Source organism: Bidens hawaiensis, unplaced genomic scaffold, assembly GCF_021521415.1.
Source record: "Bidens hawaiensis isolate Kalapana, Puna unplaced genomic scaffold, B.hawaiensis_p1.1 tig00037734_1, whole genome shotgun sequence".
Classification (NCBI taxonomy): domain Eukaryota; kingdom Viridiplantae; phylum Streptophyta; class Magnoliopsida; order Asterales; family Asteraceae; genus Bidens; species Bidens hawaiensis.
In genome coordinates, this window is record NW_027505504.1 from 149,286 (window position 1) to 173,333 (window position 24,048).

Here is a 24,048-nt window from a genome sequence, read left to right on the forward strand (position 1 = left end):
GCCAAGTGAACCAGTCGTGGTCCAATGACACCAAACTTCTTATTTATTATATATAATAATAATAATAATAATAATAATAATAATAATAGTAGTAATTAATTTATCCATGTGCTTTTGATGGTGCTGGATTTATTGGACGATATTTTGTATACGTGGTGAGAAATTATGCGGACACATTGTAAGACCGTGTGTTGTAGTCGATTGAACCCTTATGAGGCATTTTGCATTATGTTACGTCATGTCATTATATGGGTTCTTTTAGCCGGAAGAGGTGTAATGGATGTAGCCCCACCAGTCATTACCTCATAATTGTTATCTAGTTGGGGGGGGGGTGACGGTGTATCCTCGTGCTTTAGGGCGTTTTAGGCCACCTACAGTGCCAACTACACCCGGTTTAGTCATGGACCGTTTAAAATATCTCTTATAATTGTTGTCATGATTTGACAGTTACACCTTTTATCATGGACTACTTTAGGACTCATTACTCTCTCACAAATAAAGGTAGCGGCGCTGGTATAACCAATAGATGACGATAAGGATTTCAGGTCATATTCTCTCTCAACATACTCTCGTTCCGATAATTTGTGTTCTTGCGTTGGATGTTAGTCACATAACGAAATTCTCTCACTGTGACGAGATTAATGATGGATTGTTTGAGAGAAATCTGGCTAGAGATCCATACTTATGAAGTATCTACTAGCTTGTTAGGCCAATTTGCTTTTTCAACTAATTTATATTTGATTTACAATGTTAACAAAATATGAAGTATAAAAACGACAAGTAGGCATCTGAAAAGAGAAAAGTTTAACTATCCGGTTCACCATCTTGTGTGTAGGTGGCACCCGATCGTAATAAATGTGGTTCAAAGGTATTCAACCAAGCCTGTTGCATAGGCAGTACCCAATTCTCGACTGATTCAATTAAGAGTGACTCCAAGTTTATTAGAAACAACTATACCAAGTGAACAAAGATGAGAGTTTGGATTGTGTAAAAGGCTAAAAGCTAACTTTATATTTTCCCAAAAAAACAACTTTCAATTTGTTTAATTAGGTTGTTCAAAAAACTCGGGCTCGTGGCTCGCTCAATAAAAGCTCAAACAAAAATAGCTAAAAGAACATGATTTAAAACAACTTGAGTTGAGTTGGATCATAAAATCGACCATGGCTCGGCTCGTTGGCTCGATATTAGGCTCGTTTAACTTCAAAATCAAGCTCAAGCCTAGCTGAGCTGCCTCGTTTAATTTCAAGCTTGAGCTCGAAACCACCCTGGCTCGACTCGTGAACAGCTCTGGTCACATGCTCTAATAACTTTTATTGTTTACATGCATCTACTTATGTTACACTACTTATTTAATTAATTTAGTAGGCGTTAGTTACACACAAATACAAGATCTAAAGTCATACAAGTACAAAACCATGCCAACAACACAGCTCCATCCTAGTAAATCCCTGGTATGATCCTATACGGAACCTTGGAGCAATACGTCTTCCAGTACTTCCCGTACCTACACGCAAACAAACCAAACCCGTTTAAAAACATAATCCATTTCATTTTCAAAAACTTCCCATGAAAAACTTGGATGTATGCTTACTTTGAACGACATCTGTCATCATCTCTTTTAGCTCGATCAAACAGTAGGATTGTAAGGAACACGGGATAGAAGTACGGAAAAACCTGCAAAGTAACATATTATGAAGTGAACAAAAACCGAATTATCCATTTTATCAAGTTTAGCAACAAAAGAATGTCCGCGCAACATACATTATCAAAAAGAGCAGGTACTGTCCAAAAAAACGCCGCCAGAATCTCGGGTACATAGTGGAAATGACGAGAAAGACCCCACCTAACACCATTAAAATAAATAATAATAATAATAATAATAATAATAACAATAATAATAATACTCAGTACTCACCACCCTGAAGTCAGGAGAAGGCTGGTCTTGGTTTCCCCGGTGGTTGTAGTGTATGTAGCAACTATCTGCATACCAAATATTACAATATACAAAATCAATACACATATATAACAACAGTTTTTATTCCTCATATTACGGGATTCGTTTTACATTATTCGTTTCTAATATTTATATACTTTTTTTATTTTAATTTTATTTATTGTAAGGAATTTAATAATATACTTAGGATTTGAAAATAAAAGAGTTTCACAAATAAATAAGATGCTATAACTCGGTTTAAAAGATATATGGGTTTGGTGAGACCCATGACCCACTTTTTTTTTACTATAAAATTGTTTCTTAATTATAAATATCTTTTTTTTTTAAATCGGATATTAATTTTTAGTATATCCTATTTTATTGGATTTTCATGCCAACTATTTGTGATATTGATTTTTAGTTTAATGACATGTTATAACCCATTTAAGGGCCATCTGGGTTTGAGAAGACCCATACCCGTGAATTCGGGTCAAATGCATGAGAAACCTCCATTTACAAATAAAGCAATCGGGTGGCTTGAGGGAATATAGGGAACAAACAGAGAGCTTTTAAAGGTTTCGTTTATATATATATATATTTAAGATTAAGATTAATAATAAGATTTAAAAATTTTTAAATTACCTTGCTTGGAGCTTTCCCCCAAACCAATGCCTTCCCGTTTGTTCTACGAAACTCTTGCCTCTGTTGGTCACAGTCATAATTGATGTATATGCACAGAATGCCTGCTACGAGAATGGAAATTGTCAGCTGCACCCAAAGAAACAAATCAAATATTTATCTGTATAAAAATAAGTTTATGAAATTTTCATTTATAAAAGAATCACCTGAGGTCCAAGATTAACAAGATGGTTGACAAGGTACATGCCCGGTGAAGTATATATAGAAGGAACCCAAACCAAACATCCCCAACAGATATAAAATCCAGCTGCCAATATAATTAATATAATATCAGCATATTATATAATTTCGAAAAAAAATTAAAGAAAAATACATATGTATATAGTACATAGTTACATACCTCGATCATGCGCGATATCCATTGTGTTCCAGTAACCGGCTTCCCACCAAAAGAATTTTGTAACGTAAACCAACATTAGCACGGTGTTTACAAGCATGGAATCTGCTACTTTCCCATTTGTTTCATACTGGATTAAGTTATAAACGCATTGAAAGCTTTCAACCGGTTATATACCATTAGAAATACACTTAATGTGATATGTAAGAAACTGGTATTTATGGTTTTGAAATGGCTACCTGTTTTATGCAGTAGGTGACAGCAAGAACAGCCCATGACATCATCCCAAATCTGCAGTTTGTGAAAACTTTGATATCGAAGTTCTTGCCGATACGAGGATACAGCTCCATGCCCTACGATACAAACAAACATATAATATAAGAACCAATAGTTGGGGTCAATAGTTGATAAGATACAAAAAGTCAAAAAGTTTGGGGATTTTTACCCAATAGAAATCGAATATTATGTTTCCTGATGAACCAGAATCAGTGGAAGAAGGCGCCACGTGCCCCTGTAAGTATAACATACATACAAATGTCATATGAGTGATCAATATTATCATACTATTATAGTATGATGTGTTATATTCACCTTAATGTATAAGAATACACAAAACACTAAGCTTCCGAAAATGAGTGCAGAATATACTTCTCCCAAATGATCATAAATGACTGTCGGATTAAATATCCCAAACCTGAAATTTTATCAAGCATAAAGCTCTATCAAGAAAATACTATTGTGAAGATTTAGACGATATAAATAAGAAACTATTATCCTTACCACCAAAGACTAATATATGTAACAAGTGTCACCACGTACGCTAACACACCATTAGCCTGCAACAAGAACATAAACACCAAACATGTGTTACTATTATTATTTGCAATCTCAAAAATGCCAACTCCATTATAATGTTTGGTACCTTATAGACGGGCTTCTGGCCGGTGGGAGATATTGGGCCCTCAACCATTTTCCCAGGTAACCAGAGCTGCAGTGCAGCTTCAAATAGTGCATAACATGCTATGATCTTCCATGCAACCGCGGTCGGCCTTGGCCATATATTTAAAAATCCCTCAACACCATGCTCCTTTAGATAATTGAATGTGTTTAGTATAGAACCATCCTGGTGTACCATTGTGTACCATCTGCAAACATAAATAAGTGTTATACGGATCCTGTTGCTTTCAAAATAACAAGTACCTTGGATGAACAAAATAGTTAAAAATAGTAATTGTTAACTTAGTTATACTTGTAAGATTAATTTATTAGTGAGATCCCTTAGTTTTTCCCTAATAAGCTTCGTAATGAAACCAACACAAAGATAGTTCAAAAAATCACAAGGCAAGAGCCAAGAGGTATTGCATCTTATTTTACAGTAAAAATCAGTGAACTGATGATGCATGCTTTCATGAGGTCATGATAAGACAAGATCCAAATGGATCACACAGTATAGCTACTATGTGAGTATCGGTGCAAAACGAGCCAAGACGGCTCTTGTGCTAATCGAGACCGGCTCGATAAAATATCGAATCAAACAGAGCCGAGCTTACACAAGCTCGAGCAAGAAAATAAGTTTGTTTAATAACCCCCAAGCCCAAGTAAGCTTCACCTATCTAGCTCAAGCTGGCTCACGAGCCTAAATCAGCCTATTATATATGTAATTTTTATTTAATGTATTAATATATATTTATATAATAATATTTGTTATTTATAAAAGTATGATAAAAAGAACTAAATAATATATTTTATGTTATATGTATAAACTATAATTAGAAAAATATATAAAAATAATTATAAATGTATATAAATAATTAACAAATAATAAAGCCAGCCGAGGCCGAGCTCGAGCTTGGAAAAACGACTCACGAGCTGATGTCAAGTTCAAGCTCTCGCAAGTCAAAACGAGTCGAACTCGAGCTTTAGAAAAAGAGCTCATAACGAGCCGAGCTCGAGTTCAAGCTCCCATAAGTCAAAACTAGCTAAGCTCGAGCTTCGCCTGCCAAACTCAAGCTGGCTCGCGATTCTAAACAAGCCTATTATTTATAAGGTTTTAATTTAATGTATTAACTATATATTTATATGGGGTGGGATCCGGTACAAATAAAATTAGCATACTAAACACACAAAAAGCTAGAGTAATTACAGTTTTGAACTAGAGTAATATTGTTATAAAAAAAATATAGTGTAATAATTATAACTCTAGTTCAAAATATAGAGTGACAATAATTAACGTACACATTAAATTAACGTGTTAAATGTGAGAATCACGTAGTGTAATTATATTTACAAGTAGTGTAATTACACTACACTATAATAATTACATTATGTTGTATATATAATTACATTACTTGATTCTCACAATTAGCACGCTAATTTAATATGTATTTGATCCAAACTCTAATACTGCTATTTATCAGGGGAAGGTTCATGTACAAAATAATCTTAACATGAGAACGTAGGAAACACTACCAATCTACCAAATATGAGAACGTAGGAAACAACATCAACTACAATACCAATCTACATAAGCAATGCTTTATAATAACAAAGAAAAAAACTTAATAACAACAACGAAAGAATCAAAATCAACACCAAAATAATAACAACAAATACTTATAACAGCTTAGAAAAAAACCTAATAATAACAACAAAATGTAAATCAACAAATACTTATACGGCTCGTAATCGGAAATCAACATATACGAACAAAAAATAACAACAAACAATTCTAAAAACAAACCTAATAATAACAACAAATTGGTTTTCACTGTTTTCATGTTAAGAATAAAATGTATTTGATCCTGAAACCTATTTATCATGTATAAAATTGTGGACAAAAATATCTAAATAATTACGTTAAAATGTATAAATTAATTTAACAAGACATAATTAAGCTCGAATTAGACAAGTTGTAGTTCAGATTTTTCTTCATTAACTAGACAATTAGTAGCTTTGGAGCAAACACTAAACAGAAATTAATACACAGGGAGCAGTTATGGCAATAATATCAGTATGTAAACAAGTAAAATATGCGTGTATTAATGTATACAGATAGTATGAGTTTGTGTTGATATGACTTACAGGAGGATGACGAAAGGAGGACACGTGGAGAGAAGAGTGATGACGGAGAAGTATGTGAGAATTGGAGAGTGAACCATCTCTTTCTTCTTCATCGAATCTGATTCTGCTTTTGCTGTAACCATTTTTAATCAATGGCGACTGTGTGTGCTTTTGAGGGAGATGATAAAGGCGCAAAATATCTTGTACTCCCGTTGAACGACTTTTTTAAGTCTTTTAAACACTTGTTACTTACGGGTCAGTTTTCTATTTTAACGGAAAACGTTACTTACGAGTTATGACCACTACTTTATCGTTGCATGTGGCAAGCCCAAATCGGGTAGCTAGAGGTGCACAAAGAGTAGGTCCGTAACCCGTGCACGATAAGACTCATATTGCGTATACCCGTACACGATAAGATACGAAAACGAAACATATAGTACACAACATGAAAATTTATTGTGTACCTGTATCCCAAACCCGAACACGAACATGTTAATCTCAGGTATTTTCAACTCTACTTTTATTATAATATGTTTTTAAATTTTTCTATGTTTTTTAAACAGTAACGTTTATATAAAAATAAAAGAGTGCATGTTAACAGAACTCGGCAAAAAGCTGAGGAACAAGCCCAAAGAAGACAAAACGAGCTAAACCGAAACACCTAATACATCATTCCCAATTTGCAAACTACAATTTTACGCCGCCACGACGAAGCCACCATTGAAACGGTCCACCTTGATCACTTTACCTAGGTATCGATTACCCCACCGCAAAGTACATAGCTTGGCGTCGGTTTCTTCTTTTCAGCTCGTCACAACAACGCGACTTCAATTTAACGAAGCACAACATGAAATTGATCTAATTACCACCCAAATTGAATCTGCAATTGAGTTTCTTGAGTTTCTGGCCAACAAGATCGGTCTTCGGTCTTCGCCTCCTCCACGGGTTCTAATAACCGACATATAGCCGAGACCGATTGCCTCCATGTAAAATTAAATTTTTTAAATCCAACAAAATACTCCTTTTACTTAAGGTCCAAACATTTTTTCGCTTTCAGCCCAAAATTTTTTTTTTCTTTCTCGGAGCCGACCCTGTTTGCAACTTCCTATTGTTTAGTGAGAATGCTTTTCAGCACACATAAAAGTTTTATATGGCTGGCCCAAATTGTCAGCATGTACACATGTATGTTTGTTTGACTATTGACATCCAATATGAGTTTGGCTGCTTAAAACTTGAATTTATATAAAGCTTGATATATCACACAAAAAAGATTAACACACTCCTAAAACATTATGGCAAATAATATCTGCCATAAGTTTCTGCATCTTGTTTTGTCTCTTTTCTTGTTACGGTTAAAGGTTACAAGGGCCGCTCCCCTTGGCCACAAACTGCTATGCATCGATAAGGAGAGACATGTTCTTCTTCATTTTAAAGCAAATATTCATCACGACATCTTTGGCTATTTATCTACATGGAAACATGAGCAAGATGCAACAAATGATTGCTGTAGTTGGGATGGAGTCACATGCGACAACCAAACAGGTCATGTTACAAGCCTTAACTTGCATGGACGGCTTCAAGGCAAGATCAGTCCTTCGCTGCTTAACTTAAGCTACTTGAATCATCTTGACCTTGCCGATAATGAATTTCATGGAACCATTCCTAGTTTCATCGGTTCCTTAACCGAGTTAAAGTATCTTGACCTTTCCTACAATTCTTTTCATGGAACCATTCCTAGTTTCATCGGTTCCTTAACCAAGTTAAGGTATCTTGACCTTTCCTACAATTCTTTTCATGGAACCATCCCTTCGGAATTTGGAAACATCACCAACTTGCAAGATCTTTCCCTTGGAACCCTTGTAGGATACTCGATTGAAAACTTAGATTGGTTGTCTCGTCTGTCGCATCTAGAGAAACTTGATATGGCAGGCGTTTCTCTTGTCAAAGGAAGTCATTGGGTAAATGTGATTCAAAGCCTTCATAAGCTTTCTTATTTAAATTTAATGGCATGTGACCTCACACATGTAAAGCATCCATATTCTTCATATGCCAACTCTTCTCCATCTTCATCTATTAGTCGCCTTGATCTCGGATACAACAATCTCAACTCATCCATGTATCGTTGGTTGTCCCAATTAACTAGTCATAGACTTGTAGATCTTGATCTCTCTGGCAACAAGTTAGACGGGATTCCTAGATATCTTGGAAACCTCTATGGTTTGACATCTTTAGATTTTAGTTATAATGACGTAGCTTTCAAATTTTCTGATTTTCTATACAACCTGTCTGGACGCACATCGGATTCATTACAAGCTTTGTATGCTCAAGATAGCCAATTTATAGGGCCATTGTCCGATGATATCCAAAATTTTACATCCCTGGTATATTTATACCTTTCTGATAATCTGTTAAATGGAACTATAAGCGAAAAAGTGTGGGAACTACCCAAGCTTCAATATTTTACGGTTTATTCCAATTCTCTTAAAGGAGCCCTCTCTGAGAACATTGGAAAGTCGAAACTTTTGATTTTAGATCTTTCAAACAACTCAATTGAAGGAGTTCCGTCAGAAGATCGCATGCCAAACCTTTCTTATATTGAGTATATTGATTTATGGTCTTGCAAGCTAGGGCCAGCCTTCCCAAAATGGATTGAGTCACTAAAAAATATTACATATCTTGACATTGCCAACACTGGAATTTCAGACACAATGCCTGTAGGGTTTTGGAACATGTGGCCTTCTCGGTTGAATTCTTTAGATCTCTCCTCCAACAACATTACTGGGAAAGTAACAGATTTGCTATCGAATTTTGATTCTGGACCTTCAAACATAATTTTGAGTTCTAACAACTTTTATGGTTCTATTGAACATGTTGCTTCCGGTTTGTCACGGTTAGACCTTTCCAGAAACAAATTCTACGGAGATCTCTCTTTTTTGTGCCAGATTATTGATGGGTTTTTATTGTTCCTTGATCTCTCACATAACTCTTTCACAGGAAAAATTCCAGACTGTTTGTGGCATTTCAAAGAACTAAGAGTACTTAATCTTGGACAAAACAACCTGTCTGGAAGGATTCCGTCTTCCGTTGAGCACTTAATCAATCTTGAGGTATTGACTTTATACAACAATAACTTCTCCGGAGAACTGCCTTTATCTTTAAGGAATTGCACCATGCTAACGTTTCTGGACTTGAAAGGCAACACGTTTTATGGTTACGTGCCTAATTGGATAGGGGAAAAGTTATCAAGGTTGTATGTTCTTAGCCTGGCATCAAATAACTTCTTTGGAGCCATCCCGTTACAGTTATGTCACTTGGTAAAACTACAAATTCTAGACTTGTCAATTAACAACCTCTATGGAACCATCCCCTCATGCTTCAATAATCTCACTGCCATGGTTCAAGGTGGATTGTCTCCTCACCATAATGTGCACGTTGTTTACGCTAATCATAGCTTCATTAGTGAGTATGTTGACTCTGAGATGATCAATTGGCAAGGAAGCGTGAGTGAATTTCGCAGCACTCTAGGAATGGTGAAGAGCATTGATTTATCAAGCAACAATCTATCAGGAAGTATCCCGTATGAACTAACCGATCTCCATGGATTGATTAGTTTGAACTTGTCAGTGAACGCTTTCCATGATGAGATTCCACCGGAAATTGGTTTGATGAAAAGTCTTCTACAATTGGATCTATCTAGAAACAATCTTTCGGGACAGATACCAACAAGCATGTCTCAAATGACTTCATTAGACTATCTAGACATCTCATGTAATAAATTGTCAGGGAGAATTCCATTAAGCACTCAACTCCAGTCCTTTGACCCTTCAACGTACACCGACAATAAAGGATTGTGTGGACCTCCCCTCACCAAGTATTGCCCTGGAGATAAAGAGTTTGAGATACCTCGTGTCGTTGATCAAAGTGAGAGTGGTGGTAAAGGAGTTGGTGAACTTGAGAGATGGTTTTATATCGGTGGTGCTACTGGCTTTGCAACTGGATTTTCGATAGCGTGTGGGGCTTTACTTGTCAATCGTCGTGGGAGCAATGTAGTTTTTCACTTTTTTGGGGGCTTGAAAGATTGCGCTTATGTGAAGGTGATGGTTTTCGTTACCAAATGGCAACAGGCTGCACATGCATAGTCAGTAGTCTACATTTCATGTTTCTTCATTATATTCTGAGTTTCCGACTTTTATGTTGTTATAATCTACTTATTCTTGTTCCTATGTTGGTGTGATAGATAGAGATAGAATTAGAATGCCATGCTTCACTTGTTTTTAATAGCGTGCAAGGTCAAAACCTTTGATGCTACCGCCGCCAACTTTGCATTCAGCCAGAAAAGTTCTCCGATGAGCGGCTTCACTCTTCTAATATTACTTTTAATTCAGGTTCTGCATAACCCAAAAACCGACCGACCCGAACCGCAGACCGACCAAAACCGAATATGACATGTACGGTCCGGTTCTCGGTTTCAGTTTTTTCATATTCCCGGTCTTGGGTCGGGTTTTTTCCGGTCCGGTCCAGTTAGTTCAAGTTGAACAGCCCTAGATGAAATGGAATTAAATTTTGGGTTGTATGATAGCTACTTGCTTAAAAAATCTTCTTTTTTTTAAATGCAAAGTATAAAAGTACAAAAAACATTAGCAAATTGGTAATGGGCTATAAATACCCACGCGTGCATCCGACCATATCGAGTAAGAAGCACAACTCCACAATAAACATTAGCAAACCGTAGAAATAGTGTCAAAAGGTTTGCAGCTTTCATAGGATCGCTATTGGTTTTGTCTATGTTGTTGAAAGTTAGTATGATTCTGTTGGTTCTGCATTGGCACCATACCAGGTTGCATGTTCTGTGTGTTTTGTTGCATGTTCCCGAACGCACCTTGCGAACCATGCTGTTGCTGTTGCATAGGCATCATGGTATTAGGATTGCCTGCGCCCATGTTGAACACTGACAACCAAAACCACAACATGGTTAGCCATCGACAGTAAATTTAGTAATCTAGTTTGAAAGATTGGTTCGAGTTTCAAGTCCTACCCTGATCGTTCATATTTTGGGAACCAAGATTGTGGCTGCCACCGGATAATCCATACTGCTAATCACAAGAAATAAAAATATTACAAAACACAGAACACATGATAAAAGCTCGACAATAAGCTAAAGTATATTTTCTAACCTGCATCCGAGCCACATGCGGTTGTGATGTCATCATGGCCGACATATTTGACATCTGACAGTGAACAATGGTCGTGATAATATTCAAAAACAATATCCAGGTCAACAACAGGAAAGCAAGAAATCAAATAAAATGTGTAATTATTATTGTTACTAACTGACCATCTGGTTGTTTGGTGTAGCCTGTGCAGCGTTAAACAACGCACTGTTGGCTGTACCAGACATTTGGTTAAATTGACGATTTAACTGGTTTCCTTGGTTAAGTTGGCTTTGTGAAATGCCATGCTGGATACCTCCGGAAGACAGCTGTCTCCCTTGGAATTGCTGGCTTCCCAATGACTGAGAAAATTGCATTTGACTTTGACCATGTAACTGTCAACACAGAAAAACAATAATTACAAAAAGGTGAAATAAAAAGCTACCATATGAATGAATGAACCCTAAGACATAACATTTATCACCTGATACTTATTCTGAGCCTGACCCTGTAAATCATGCAGCTGTGACAGTTGGTTCTGCGAATGTGAAATTATAAAAATATTAATGTCGCCAAACCACCAATGCAGCAATTTCAGATCGATTAAAATAATTTCAAATTCAATCTTATAACCACCATACCTGCCCTAATCCAGTCATAGGAGATTGCCTAATCTGCTGAGCAAGCATTTGCTGCTGATGCTGCGGTAACTGCTGAATAAACTTCTGTCTTTGTTGTTGCTGTTGCTGCTGGTGTTGTTGCTGTGTTTGTTGTTGTGGTGATGGTGTGTTCATCATGTTGGCGGCTGACCTCGGTGAGTTTGCATATGGTAGCGGTGATGCGGTTGTGTTATCAAAGGATGATGCGCCAGTGCCGCCAGGAGAAGCAGCTGCTCTTCCCATTAGTTGGGACCCAGAAGCCTGCATTTTATAGCTATTAAAATGATTATCAAAGGGAGTTGTTAAAAACATGATTATCAAACCTGCATCAATGTTGCCTGGTTGTTTACAATATTTGAAGACACCGGAGGTGTGTTCTTCATGTACATTCCTGTAAAAAAAACAGACCAATAAATTTTAATATGGATGAATATTTGTTAGTTGGTACTTATTTTTTCCGCGTTTAAATTTTAGCCACATACCAGATGAGTCAGAAATGGTCTGAGTGCTGTCAGCGATAGGAAGCACATCTGCTAGATGAGCTGGAAGTGCTGATGTCATCTGCCTTTGCTCCATGGGTATGCGTAAACCTAATAGAAGTAATAATTTAAGCGCTTAAAAAGTTTAGCTACTCAGAATTTATTAACTGCTTAGACCAAACAGTGAGACGTTTAAGTCCCAAAAGGCGAGTTGCAAGGCTAGAGCTTCGCATACGCGAGCCATTGCTCCATAGCAACCAAATAAGCTTTATGTACAGCCTTGATTTTATTAAACATGCTGAGGTGCACTTCATGCATATTTGGGTCAAAAATCAAAATTAAGGTATGAAGCCTTTTGGTTGTAAAAATGACATGGCTCTTATGTTAAAAAAATATGTCAGAGATGATTCATAAACTGATAAACATAACCGTTTCAATATTTTAATCGCTTCACATAGCAGATTAGCAGCCTCCTACATACCCTAATTTTGACCAATTTTGATCCACATGTGCATGATGAAGCTTTGGCATGTGAACAAACCTCAAAAGTTCATTTCATCAAGATGTACTACACACCATGATGAAAGCAGAACCATATATATGATCTCACGTAACAACGCCAAAGAAATTAATAAAATCATTGAATTACTATATGAATAAAAACTATAAGTAGCGTTCTAGAAGAGCACCTTGACCATGATTAACAGCATTTCTCAGTGCATTCCCTTGTTCCTGAATCTTTGCAGCTTGAGCCTTATCTAAAGTCAGGATGTTGGTGGGCCCCTGTCTTGTGCCAAAATAGGTTTTTCGCGTATCAGCAATGACCTTTTCAGCACTTTCACAGGCTGCTCCAATCATGTCAATTCTAGCCTGCAAACACATAATACCGCATATGTAAGGTTATATCAAATATAAAGAAAATCACACTTGTGCAGTGAATCAATGATACATTATATATTACCTTCAACTTCTCAATCTGTGCAGATACAGGCAGATTCTGCATAGCATACAGTAGCTGCTCTCGCTTGGCGTTGTCATCTGCTTCTATCTCCGGCAATAGCTTTGATGAAATCATAACAGGCAAAACTACAAAATTGGAGTTGAAATCATGACAGTCATGTTCAATTTTGATGATATTAGGCAGTGTTGTAAAAATCGTGATTAGTCACCGATTAATTGGTGATTAATCGCTAATCGGTATGCTACCAATTCGATTTCACCTAATCGAACCACCAAATTGGTAATCAGTCAAAGGCGCCCAAAATAGAGACCTTGGTTTTAATCCATTAACCCGAGTTCCCGACCCAATCCAAGAACTAATATGTTAACGTTTAAATTTTTTTTTCTCATTGATTTATTATAATACATTTAATTGTTTATGTTTGAACAATACAATGTGAACTTTGAAATATTTATATAAACTTTTATATGTAATTTTTCAAAAACTATACACACACACACACATATACATATATATAGGGATAGGATCATGAGAGAACTCATTCTTTGTGAGAGAACTAGACAACTTCATACTAAATATATGCAGAATATACTATAATCTACATATATGTAGCATATGCATATACGTAGTATGGAGTTCTCTCATGATCCCTTTATATATTATTTTGATAAACTTTCATTTCCAATTTGATTAATTCCTATTAATCGCAAGTGAGTACCCTACCGCCCGACTCACGTCTAGTGAGTTCTGCAACACTGCTATCAGGGTTTCAATACTTACTTGCAGCATTTTCAGCATTGACATTCTTTGGATGGACAACAAAAGCCTTTGAAACCTTCTTAATATCTTCCACAATGTTAAACAGCTCTAGGTTTACCATTGAAAATGAACTTGACACGTCATGCCTAATAATTCCACAATATAATGTCAGCATTCAGCAATTTGTGCTTTGAGATCCACATTACCAAAAGCATTCAAATACAGTACATGTGTTTGGATTCGATAATATTGGTTAAACTAAAGGTGCAAACAAGCCGAGTCACTAGAAATCGGATCGGTAATAAGCTCAAAACCAGCCTAGCCTTATCGAGCACGAGCCTGAGCCTCAAATAAAGCTCGTTTTTGTTACCAAGCTCGAGTAGGAGGTCATTTAGGCTTGTCAAGCCTTAACGAGACTTGTGTATTTTCAATTTCAACTCTTTTGGACTTCTATGTATTAGTTTCACACTACGTAGCCCAGCTCAAGTCAAGCTTTGGCTCACAAGCCAAGCTGCTCGTGAGCAACTCGAGATCGGCTCATTAAAAACTCAAATCGAGCCGAGCTTAAACAAGTCTGAGATCGAGCACGAGCTTTTATTGAGACTCATTTAATAAATATCATCATCGTACTCAGTATATCCCACCAATAGCAAAGCTATGGTAGGGTCTGAGGAGGGTAAGATGTAGGCAGCCTTACCTCTACCCCATAGGGATAGAGAGGCTGTTTCCGGTGAGACCCCCGGCTCAATAGTAGTTTTGCATCAAGCCTTGGACACAAGGCACATGGCACTCAATCATCGGGACACCGGCTGATCGGTGCATGTACCCTTATCTTTCAGCTATCAACGCCACTACATGATGCCTGATTAACCGTCCGTCACTTTTAACGTTATTTTCAATGATCTCAAGCCGGCTCGCAAGCGCAAACGAGCTTTTTATTTTATGCATTGTATAATAACTGTTACTATTATTATATATAAAATTATGATAAAAAAGTTAATCAAGTAACATATATTATACTATATATAAAAACTATAATTATAACTATATACGTAAATAATAATTTAAATATATAAATAAAACAAAAGTTAATCAAGTAACATATATTATACTTTATATAAAAACTATAATTATAAATATATATGTAAATAATAATTTAAATATATAAATAAAACAATTAAATATTTTATAAACAATTAACAAGCCAAGCTAGAGCTCGATCACTATTTATATAAATACAATTATGACCTTTGTATGCATAAAAGGTTTGTAATTTGACTCTAGAAGCAACCTCTCTGTTCTTTGGGATAGAGGTACAGTTAGCCTACATCCCACCCTCCCCAGACCCTGCTTATAGCAATAGCATTGCTATTCGTGGGATCTAAGTGGGTATGGTGGTTGTTGTACTTTTCATTTTGACATTAGTGAGGAATTAAAATATATTATATATGTAATTGATAGTGGGTTCATCACTTCACCCTATGTCTCTCCAATGGTTTAAAATAGTAAATATTAATTGATAGTAAATCATATGTTCTTTTTTCTTGTATTATTTTTGTTTCACGAGCTTTTCCGGTTCTGTTCCCGGTGGCTTTCCGGCCGTATCTAGCAGCGGTGGCGGCGAACCTATAATTTTCTCACTCGATGATAAGACTATTCTAATCTAAAAGTTGTTTTTTCAAAACTTATGTAAACCCTAACACTTTTGGATATCTAAGCTTATTTGCTATTTATTCCTTAACAAGTTTTGATTCTTGCCTTGTTGGTTACATAAATCGAAACAATTGACTTTATCGTGTTCCTAATAATCGGTTTGTTATGTAAGTTTTTTGTGTGTTTCCTAACAATTTACTTCTCTTAACGATCTGGCGCCCCCACTGCAACGCAGTGATGTCAATGCTTATTTCCTAACAAGTTTTGATTCTTGCCTTCTTGGTTACATAAATCAAAACATTGACTTTATTGTGTTTCCTAATAATTGTTTTGTTACGTGAGTTTTTTTGTCTGTTTCCTAACAATTGACTTCTCTTAACGATTTGACACCCCGCCGCAACACAGTGATGTCAATGCTGGTTTAAGTTAAAAAGAACTGAGCTCGAGCCGTCTTAAGTTACGAGCAAAGCTCAAGCAAGCCTTAACGAGCTCGCGCTCGGCTAGAAGGTACTGAACACGAGCTTGAGCAAGCACGTTTAGGTTTTCTCAAATTTCAAATATATATTAAAGTAATTAAAACTGTATATAAATTAATTAATTATTAATTAATAAACAATAAACGAGTTGAGCCGAAACAGGTCAATTGGAGAAACTAACCGTTTAGGAATGGAATTAATAATCGTTTTGTTATGTGAGTTTTTTGTGTGTTTCCTAACAATTGACTTCTCCTAACGATTTGGCGCAGTGATGTCAATGCTGGTTTAAGTTAAAATGAACTGAGCTCGAGGCGTCTTAAGTTACGAGCAGAGCTCAAGCAAGCCTTAACGAGCTCGCGCTCGGCTAGAAGGTCCTAAACACGAGCTTGAGCAAGCTCGTTTAGGTTTTCTCAGATCTCAAATATATATTAAAGTAATTCAAACTGTATATAAATTAATTATTAATTAATAAATAATAAACGAGTCGAGCCGAAAGGCCCGAAACAAGTGAACTGGAGAAACTAACCATTTAGGAACGGAATTGTTGCGGGAGAGGACTTCGAATTCTTCGAGGATGCGAGAGATGGCTTTGAAGAGACTGATGGCTCTGGTTTTAACGGATTCCAGGTTAAGTTGCTGCTGTACGGCAGTGTTTAGCCTCTCCACTACCTTCACCGGCGGCTGTTGTTGCTGGTCTTGTTGCTGTTGAGGCTGCTGGCCATGACCTACTGCCATCGGACCGTCCATCGGTGGTGCGATGCACGGAGATTGGGTTCGTGAATTAGCGTTTGGTTAATTGGTGGTCAGTGAGGTGAACCGAGATCGGATGGTTTTGGTTTGGGAGTATTTTGGGCGTTTAAACAATTTTTGTTCATGTCATCGTGTTAAGTTTTTATCACACAACCAGCTGGTTTACGAAAACTCTACCGAACAAAAATTAGCGTTCATGTTCGTTCATTAAGAAATTTAGTTTATCCGTGTCCGTCAGTTAATATTGTAAACAGAGGCTAAAGGACAAACAAACACTAATGGATCCTGATAGACAAACGAACACGCGAGAACTAATGGACAAATGAACATTAACAGACACTAAACACTAATGAACGTTAATGCACAAACATACATAAACGGCTTTAATGAACAAACGAAACTAAACAAGCACATATTAATCTCAAAAGGTATAATCATTACCGAACGTTACCGGACGTTCACAGACACTGTTGAATGAGCACGGCGTCTATCCGTGTTCGTCTATTAAGCTTACCGAACGAAATTCTTTTGTTCATGTCCGGTCCGTTTATTGAACAGACGGACATAAACGAACTTATTGCCGAATGGACGTCCAGTTCGTTTACGGCCCTACTTTGAGTCCAACCGTCTATATGCCTGTTAAGTGGATGACGGGCGTTAAAAAACACAAGGTGTAGAATCGCTAGCTGCTAGTCTGGCGGTAGGCAGAGACTAGCGATTGATCAAGATTAATAAGGATTAGTCGGATTGAAATTTATAAATAATTTTCAAATATTCATAAGTATTCCAAATTTTATGTATAACATTTTCAATTTTGATCGATTTTTGACAAATGAGATTAATAGGCGACGAGTCTGTGGGTAGCGACTAGTAATTAATCGATATTAATCCACGCCTTAATTCCACATACATAAATGGCATGCCTTTCAAAGTAAGATTGGCCTTCCATGTATGTTTGTTTGAAATATCTTAATTAGTAATTAAATGTCTTATTCTTTGATAAACTTTGTTTAGCTTTTCAAGGGTCATGCTATAGCTACACCACCCTCATTTGATTTCACACTATCAAACACCTGTCCGCGAAAGATTCAGACGACCTTTATGATAAAAATAAAATCAAATCATACTTAGAAATTGGTCAGAACGGTCGTTTGGCCAATATTAGAATAGTTGTTCTGACCATAAACGGTCAAACTTTGAATTTTTTTTTTTGGTTAAAACAGTCGTCCGACCTCTATTCGAACAGCCATTTGAAACGGTGTGGAATTAGATGTCACACATTGTGCGTATAGCTGCCCTCATTTTCAAAAATATTGTAACCTGAGCATGGAGGTAGAACTACACAGGAAGGATCACTCATTGGAATGCCGAGGCGAACATTGCAACAACCGCTGGAAACCATTTCCGTTGCAGCAACATAGGATCACTCCTTGGAATAACGAGACGAACACTCCTTTGAAAGTAAGATACTTCGGATGTCGAGCTAAGAAACATTCTAGCATCAAAAAAATCTACCCCAATAGAAAAAAAAATCTTCGTGTGCATCACTATTTTATATATATAGTACTCAGGCTAAAGAATTAAGAATACAATGTGTTTACGTTAGGGTCACCATCTTCGGATATTGCACTAGTTATGTACTTTTATCTTTTTTAGAGCAATTCCTAAATAAATATTCGATGTGTTATTAGATATGTTTTTAGTTAATTTTATGTGTATTGAATGAAACCTTAAGGGAGCTAAGCTCGGCTCGAGCTCGTATAGTCCCTTAAATGGAGCCAAAACTCATTTAAGGTACCAAAAAATATCAATACCAAAGAATTCCCAAAAATACTCGGTACCGACAATACCTGGTACTTGGGATGCATCGGTACCGAAATTTCCAATCCTGAAAATCACAAATTTTTTGTACCGGTATAAAAAAACTCAAAACTTTGGTACCGATGGTACCAATGTTCGGTACCAATACCGAACTTGTTTGTCTCTTACTCGTACCTTTTGCTCATCCCTACAAAAATCCAAAAAGATAAAACTTAAAAATACACAACGCTTAGGTCTCGACAAGTCTAAGCGAAGTTTCCATACAAAGCTCAAGCCGCGGCTCAATAATCAAACGAGCTTTATTAAGGTTTTCTTCGGCTCTTTTTATCAGTACGCTCGAGTAGCAGCTCAACTCAACTATAAACGTCTTCCTAAAATCTTATTGGTCGAAACACGTAATACAAACAAAAGATTTCATCATCGTCTTCGTCTTCGTCTTCGTCTTCGTCTATACAGTCAGTCCGTCAGAGGATAAGTCTACCGTACACATTACTTCAATCTCACTCCATCCGATTCCAATTCCAATTCCTTTTTACAATTACTTATCTTCTACGTCACATCTAGAACCCTAAATCCGTACTGTTACACCACTCACCGGTTGTTATACCATACATACATTCAATAAATTCACAAACACATAGTTGTTAACAATTTTCTGAATAATAATAATAATAATAATATTAATGGCGAGAACCAAATCCTCATCGTCGATCCGATGGAGATACTTGAACCCGGCGTATTACTTGAAACGGCCTAAACGTTTAGCTCTGTTGTTTATGGCGTTCGTGTTTATATCATTGTTCGTATGGGATCGTCAAACCCTAGTTCGTGAACATGAGGTATTCGGTTTTAATTTCCAATTGCATTGTTAGATGCTTTAATCCTTCGCAATATTATTATTATTATTACAGATTAAGGTCAATGATGCAATTACTCTTAATTTCTGAATATAATTAGTTATGTTTGTAGAATATTAAGCTAGAATTAGACAAAACAGGTGTTTATTGGTGTAAGTATATTGCTGAAATCACCAAAAGCTGTCATTTTTTTCTGAATTCTGGGGGATTTGTATAGATACATGAATAGTTGCCAAAGGTGCCGAGCCGCTCGTGAGCTACTCGGGATCGGCTCGTGAAAAAGCTCAATCGAGCCGTGCTCGAGCCTAAAACTAAGCTCGTTTAATAAACGAGCCCATGCTTGAGTCAGCTCGTGAGCCTAAACGAACATGTCATTTATATAAATTTTTAATATATATATTTAATAATTGTTAATTAATATATATATATATATAATGTTATGAAAAAATATATAAAAATAATTAAAAACAGATAAAAAAATAATTATTACATATTAAACAAGCCAAGCCGATCTTGAGCTTGAAAATCTACTCATGAGCCGAGCTCGAGCTACGTGTAAGTTAAATGATCCGCGCTCGAACCTGGTCGAGCTCGGGCTCAGCTTGGCTCGTTTGCACCCCTAGGTACAAGGAGCTTAAAATGCGAGAGCCTTAGAAAAGCAAGCCGCATGGTATAAATATATCAGTTTTTTGGGTTCTAGACATATTTTAGGCTAGCTTAGGCTGGTTCCAGGCCGTTTTTGGATGTTTCAGACCAGTTTGCCAGAAATTTTCAAAATTTTTGGATCTGACCAAAATCTGGGCGGAATCTCGTTCGAAGGTCGCCTGACCACCTGGATGGCAGTGAGGCGCAGCGCCGCGCCTGAGGGCCTAGGCGTACGCTCAAAGGGCTTTTGACAACGTAGGATACAATGCATGCAGTTTTATGAATAATTGGTAGCTGTGAGTCGGTTTTTATGAATTGTCCAGGTCCTATAGATACATGAATTATTATATATTTCTGAAAATTAGGGCTTGATGCATAAATGAAAGAATCTTATGAATTTCTATGCACAATATCCTGAATGCTGTCTGAAAATTAGGGCTTGATACCTGAATGAAAAATTGAAAAGATTTTTTTGAATTTTTATGCACAATATCCTGAATACTTTCTGAAAATTAGGATTTGATACTTGAATGAAAGAGTCTTGTGAACTTTTATGCACAATATCCTGAATACTTAAAAAAATTAGGGCTTGATACTTAAATGAAAGGGCTTTAATGTATTTTTATGCACAATATCCTGAATTCTTTCTGAAAATTAGGATTTGGTACCTAAATGAAAGAGTTAGAACTGCACTGTACTTGCTCTGTTTCATAATTCATATATTTATAAATTTCTGTTGGTTGACAGGACGAGCTCTTAAGGCTGAAAGAAGAAGTGGAACATTTGCAAATTGAGGTATTAATGTTATATATTCATTTTATCTCAAGATCCAAATGACTTCACATTTTACTTAAAATACTTTTAAACTTCTTTCTGGCCCATTTTACCTTACACTTTCTTTATTCTCATTTTCATTAAGTAGTCATTGAAATTTTATCAGAAGTTATGCATTAGGAAATACGGCAATGTTCTTAATAAAAGTATGGTCTTTTTCTGTACAGTGTCGGTAGGTGTGTGAGTTCATGATTTATTGAAGTTTTCTGTAAATTTTTTTGCTCAAATTTCAAAATTATTAGTTTCACAGCCTGTTCCAGTAGAGTTTTACAGCCTATTCCAGTAGATAACGAGTGTATTGTTAGGATCGAGTCACACACAAACACGAATACAATAGTAAAACCGAAAGAATAAACGAAAGAGACACAAGGATTTAAGTGGTTCGGTCACGGTGTATGACCTACGTCCACTGTCGATAACTAGGGTTTTCTTATTATTGAGTGATACCAACTTACAAGTACAGGAGAGAATATATAGACTAGACAATTAGGGTTTAACCCTTTAACTAAACTGGGCCTGATTAGAGCTTTTGGGCTTGGCCAAAACTCAAACAGCTTAATCTCCTAATTCTGTCTATTCGTCTAAACGGATCCGACCCATGATGGATCGGAGACCACAACATAACAATCTCCCACTTGGGCTTCGAGACATCTTCTCTAAACCACCACTTGGATGCGTCAAACATTTCAACCTGCTCCCATTTGGAGACGTAAAATGTCTTCACCTGCATTGCCTTGTACATGTAAAATAAAACCCATCTGGTTTTGCACCTCCTAGTTACCCTTCGCCTTCTCAACATTATTCCTGAAGGCCTGCTGAAGCTCTGCACAGCTTCAGCTTATCCAGTATCACCGGCTTGGTGAACATATCTGCTGGATTCTTAGCACCTGAGATATTTTTCAAACTGAAAACACCATCACTGATCAAATCTCTGACAAAGTGATATCTCCTCCCGATGTGCTTAGTCTTCGAATGATAGACTGGATTCTTCGCAAGTTTCACTGCACTCTCATTGTCACAATATAAGAAGAACTCTGCCTGTTTCTTTCCCAACTCTTCAAGAAAAGTTCTCAACCATACTAATTCTTTACTTGCTTCGGCTGCTGCCATATATTCTGCCTCAGTGGTTGATAAAGCAACACTTTTCTGAAGTCTGGACATCCAACATACTGCTGTTCCCCCAACTGTGAAAACATAACCAGCAGTGCTTTTAAACGTCTTCTTACATCCACCCAGATCAGCATCTGAATAACCCCTGAGAATTGTATCCTTCCCCTTAAAACATAACCCCAAACTGGAAGTACCCTTTAAGTATCTGAGTAACCATTTCACCGCTTCCCAATGTTCCTTTCCCGGATCCGACATAAAACGACTAACTACCCCGACAGCATGAGCAATGTCTGGCCGTGTACAAACCATGGCGTACATGAGACTGCCAACAGCAGATGCATACGGAACTTTAGCCATCTCTGTTCTTTCTTCCTCTGTTCTGGGAGACTTCTGTTCTGGGAGACTGGTCTTTGGTAAGTTTGAAATGACTTCCTAGAGGTGTGTTTCTCAGTTTAGTCTTCTCATCATTCATCCTGAATCTTTCTAACACTTTCCCTATGTATTTCTCTTGGGATAGTGTTATGGAGCCATCTTTCTTTCTGGATATACTCATCCCCAAAATCTGTTTGGCTGGACCAAGATCTTTCATCTCAAATTCATCAGACAACTGTTTCATCAACTTGCGAATCTCCTTCATATCAGATCCTGCAATTAACATATCATCTACATAAAGAAGTAGAATGATATATGAGCCTTTAAACTTCTTTAAGTAGCAGCAATGGTCGGCCTCGCATTTCTTGTACCCAGTTCTCACCATAAAATCATCAAACTTTAGGTACCATTGCCTAGGTGCCTGCTTCAGACCATACAAGCTTTTCTTCAATTTGCAGACCCATTTTTCTTTCCCGGCAACCTGAAATCCCTCAGGTTGTGCCATATAGATCTCCTCGTCAAGATCACCATGTAAAAATGCTGTCTTAACATCTAATTGCTCTAGATGTAAATTTTCTGCAACAACAATACTTAAGATCAATCTGATGGTGGTCATCTTCACAACTGGAGAGAATATTTCATTATAATCAATTCCCTTCTTTTGCTGGAAACCCTTGACCACTAAACGAGCTTTGTATCGTTTAGACCCATCATGTTCTTCCTTGACTCTATAGACCCATTTATTCTGTAAAACTCTTTTATCTGGTGGAAACTTGGTTAAAACCCATGTCTGGTTTTTACTCAAAGAGTTCATCTCCTCCTTCATAGCATGCTCCCACTGGAGCGAATCTTTCAACTTAAGTGCTTCATAATAACTCTCTGGCTCACCATTTTCAGTTAAAAGGAGATAATTAACTGAAGGTTTGTAACGTACCGGCTGTTTAGAAACTCTGGTGGACCTCCTAACCCAGTGCTGAGGCGGGTCAGGTTCTTGTGGAGACTGTTCATCCTCAGACTCTGAACTCCCACTGTCAGAGACTCCCTCTGACTCTTCATTTCCACCAATATCATCATCTTCAAATTCAGGAACTGTGGTTTCTTCAGTTTCTGTCTCGGGTTCGGTAGCTGACTCAACTGTCTTTTTCTGAGCATCAATTTCATATTCAACCTGCTCTTTCTAAACCCTTGATTTTGAAGTGTTTCTATCTTTGTATAACTCAGCCTCATTAAAAGTTGCATGCTTGCTTCTGACTACTTTTCTGCTTTCTAAATCCCAAAGCCTGTAGCCCATTTCGTTTGACCCATATCCAATGAAAACATATTTTTTAGCTTTAGCATCAAGCTTGTCATTTTTCACTAGATCATAAGCGCTACACCCAAAGACTTTCAAATGCTTATAATCTGCAGCTTTACCTTTCCACTCTTCTTCTGGTGTCTTGAAACCCAGTGGTACTGACAATCCCCGGTTAATTAAATAAGCTGCAGTGTTAACT

The 24,048-nt window shown here is 36.9% G+C and overlaps 4 protein-coding genes across 6 annotated transcripts in view; 2 read left to right on the plus strand and 2 right to left on the minus strand.

Moving 5' to 3' along the window:
* LOC143613595 (mannosyl-oligosaccharide 1,2-alpha-mannosidase MNS1-like) overlaps positions 1-24,048 on the plus strand; it is a 96,563-nt gene that overhangs the window by 66,850 nt on the left and 5,665 nt on the right. Inside the window, exons 2-3 of one of the 2 annotated variants that reach the window (XM_077087263.1) lie at positions 19,429-19,576; positions 20,987-21,034. In XM_077087263.1, the coding sequence (XP_076943378.1) occupies positions 19,514-19,576; positions 20,987-21,034 (111 nt within the window). In that variant the 5' untranslated portion in view covers positions 19,429-19,513. Of the gene's footprint in view, positions 1-19,403; positions 19,577-20,986; positions 21,035-24,048 lie in introns of those variants that run through there. The other variant, XM_077087262.1, reaches the window with a different exon arrangement.
* LOC143613574 (7-dehydrocholesterol reductase-like) lies at positions 1,306-6,172 on the minus strand. Its single transcript, XM_077087247.1, has 13 exons — positions 6,051-6,172; positions 3,892-4,114; positions 3,750-3,805; positions 3,561-3,663; positions 3,415-3,480; positions 3,209-3,322; positions 2,973-3,099; positions 2,779-2,879; positions 2,576-2,701; positions 1,916-1,980; positions 1,762-1,843; positions 1,592-1,674; positions 1,306-1,504 (listed from the first exon to the last, which is right to left on the minus strand). Exons 1-13 carry the CDS (start codon positions 6,170-6,172, stop codon positions 1,438-1,440), a joined length of 1,335 nt encoding a protein of 444 aa, XP_076943362.1. The 3' UTR covers positions 1,306-1,437.
* Positions 7,322-10,267, plus strand: LOC143613594 (receptor-like protein EIX1). Its single transcript, XM_077087261.1, has one exon. It carries the CDS (start codon positions 7,322-7,324, stop codon positions 10,166-10,168), a length of 2,847 nt encoding a protein of 948 aa, XP_076943376.1. The 3' UTR covers positions 10,169-10,267.
* LOC143613580 (mediator of RNA polymerase II transcription subunit 8-like) lies at positions 10,778-16,927 on the minus strand. Of its 2 annotated transcripts, none has more exons than XM_077087253.1 (12): positions 16,693-16,927; positions 14,059-14,183; positions 13,279-13,403; positions 13,007-13,187; positions 12,321-12,428; positions 12,162-12,229; positions 11,821-12,099; positions 11,664-11,717; positions 11,365-11,574; positions 11,204-11,257; positions 11,065-11,122; positions 10,778-10,977 (listed from the first exon to the last, which is right to left on the minus strand). In XM_077087253.1, exons 1-12 carry the CDS (start codon positions 16,911-16,913, stop codon positions 10,799-10,801), a joined length of 1,662 nt encoding a protein of 553 aa, XP_076943368.1. In that variant the 5' UTR covers positions 16,914-16,927; the 3' UTR covers positions 10,778-10,798. The 2 variants fall into 2 exon arrangements, with proteins under 2 accessions (XP_076943368.1, XP_076943367.1); XM_077087252.1 differs by having other exon boundaries at positions 12,162-12,232.

Excerpts from the sequence above, each read along its gene's own strand:
- LOC143613580 (XM_077087252.1), bottom strand. The coding sequence starts at position 16,913 with ATGGACGGTCCGATGGCAGTAGGTCATGGCCAGCAGCCTCAACAGCAA. Across the intron at positions 13,404-14,058 it reads CAATGCTGAAAATGCTGCAA|TTTTGCCTGTTATGATTTCA; the intron begins GTAAGTATTGAA and ends CCAATTTTGTAG. Across the intron at positions 11,123-11,203 it reads CGCATGTGGCTCGGATGCAG|CAGTATGGATTATCCGGTGG; the intron begins GTTAGAAAATAT and ends TCTTGTGATTAG.
- LOC143613574 (XM_077087247.1), bottom strand. The coding sequence starts at position 6,172 with ATGGTTACAGCAAAAGCAGAATCAGATTCGATGAAGAAGAAAGAGATG. Across the intron at positions 3,664-3,749 it reads ACATATATTAGTCTTTGGTG|GTTTGGGATATTTAATCCGA; the intron begins GTAAGGATAATA and ends ATAAAATTTCAG. Across the intron at positions 1,675-1,761 it reads TACCTGCTCTTTTTGATAAT|GTTTTTCCGTACTTCTATCC; the intron begins GTATGTTGCGCG and ends GTTACTTTGCAG.
- LOC143613594 (XM_077087261.1), top strand. The coding sequence starts at position 7,322 with ATGGCAAATAATATCTGCCATAAGTTTCTGCATCTTGTTTTGTCTCTT.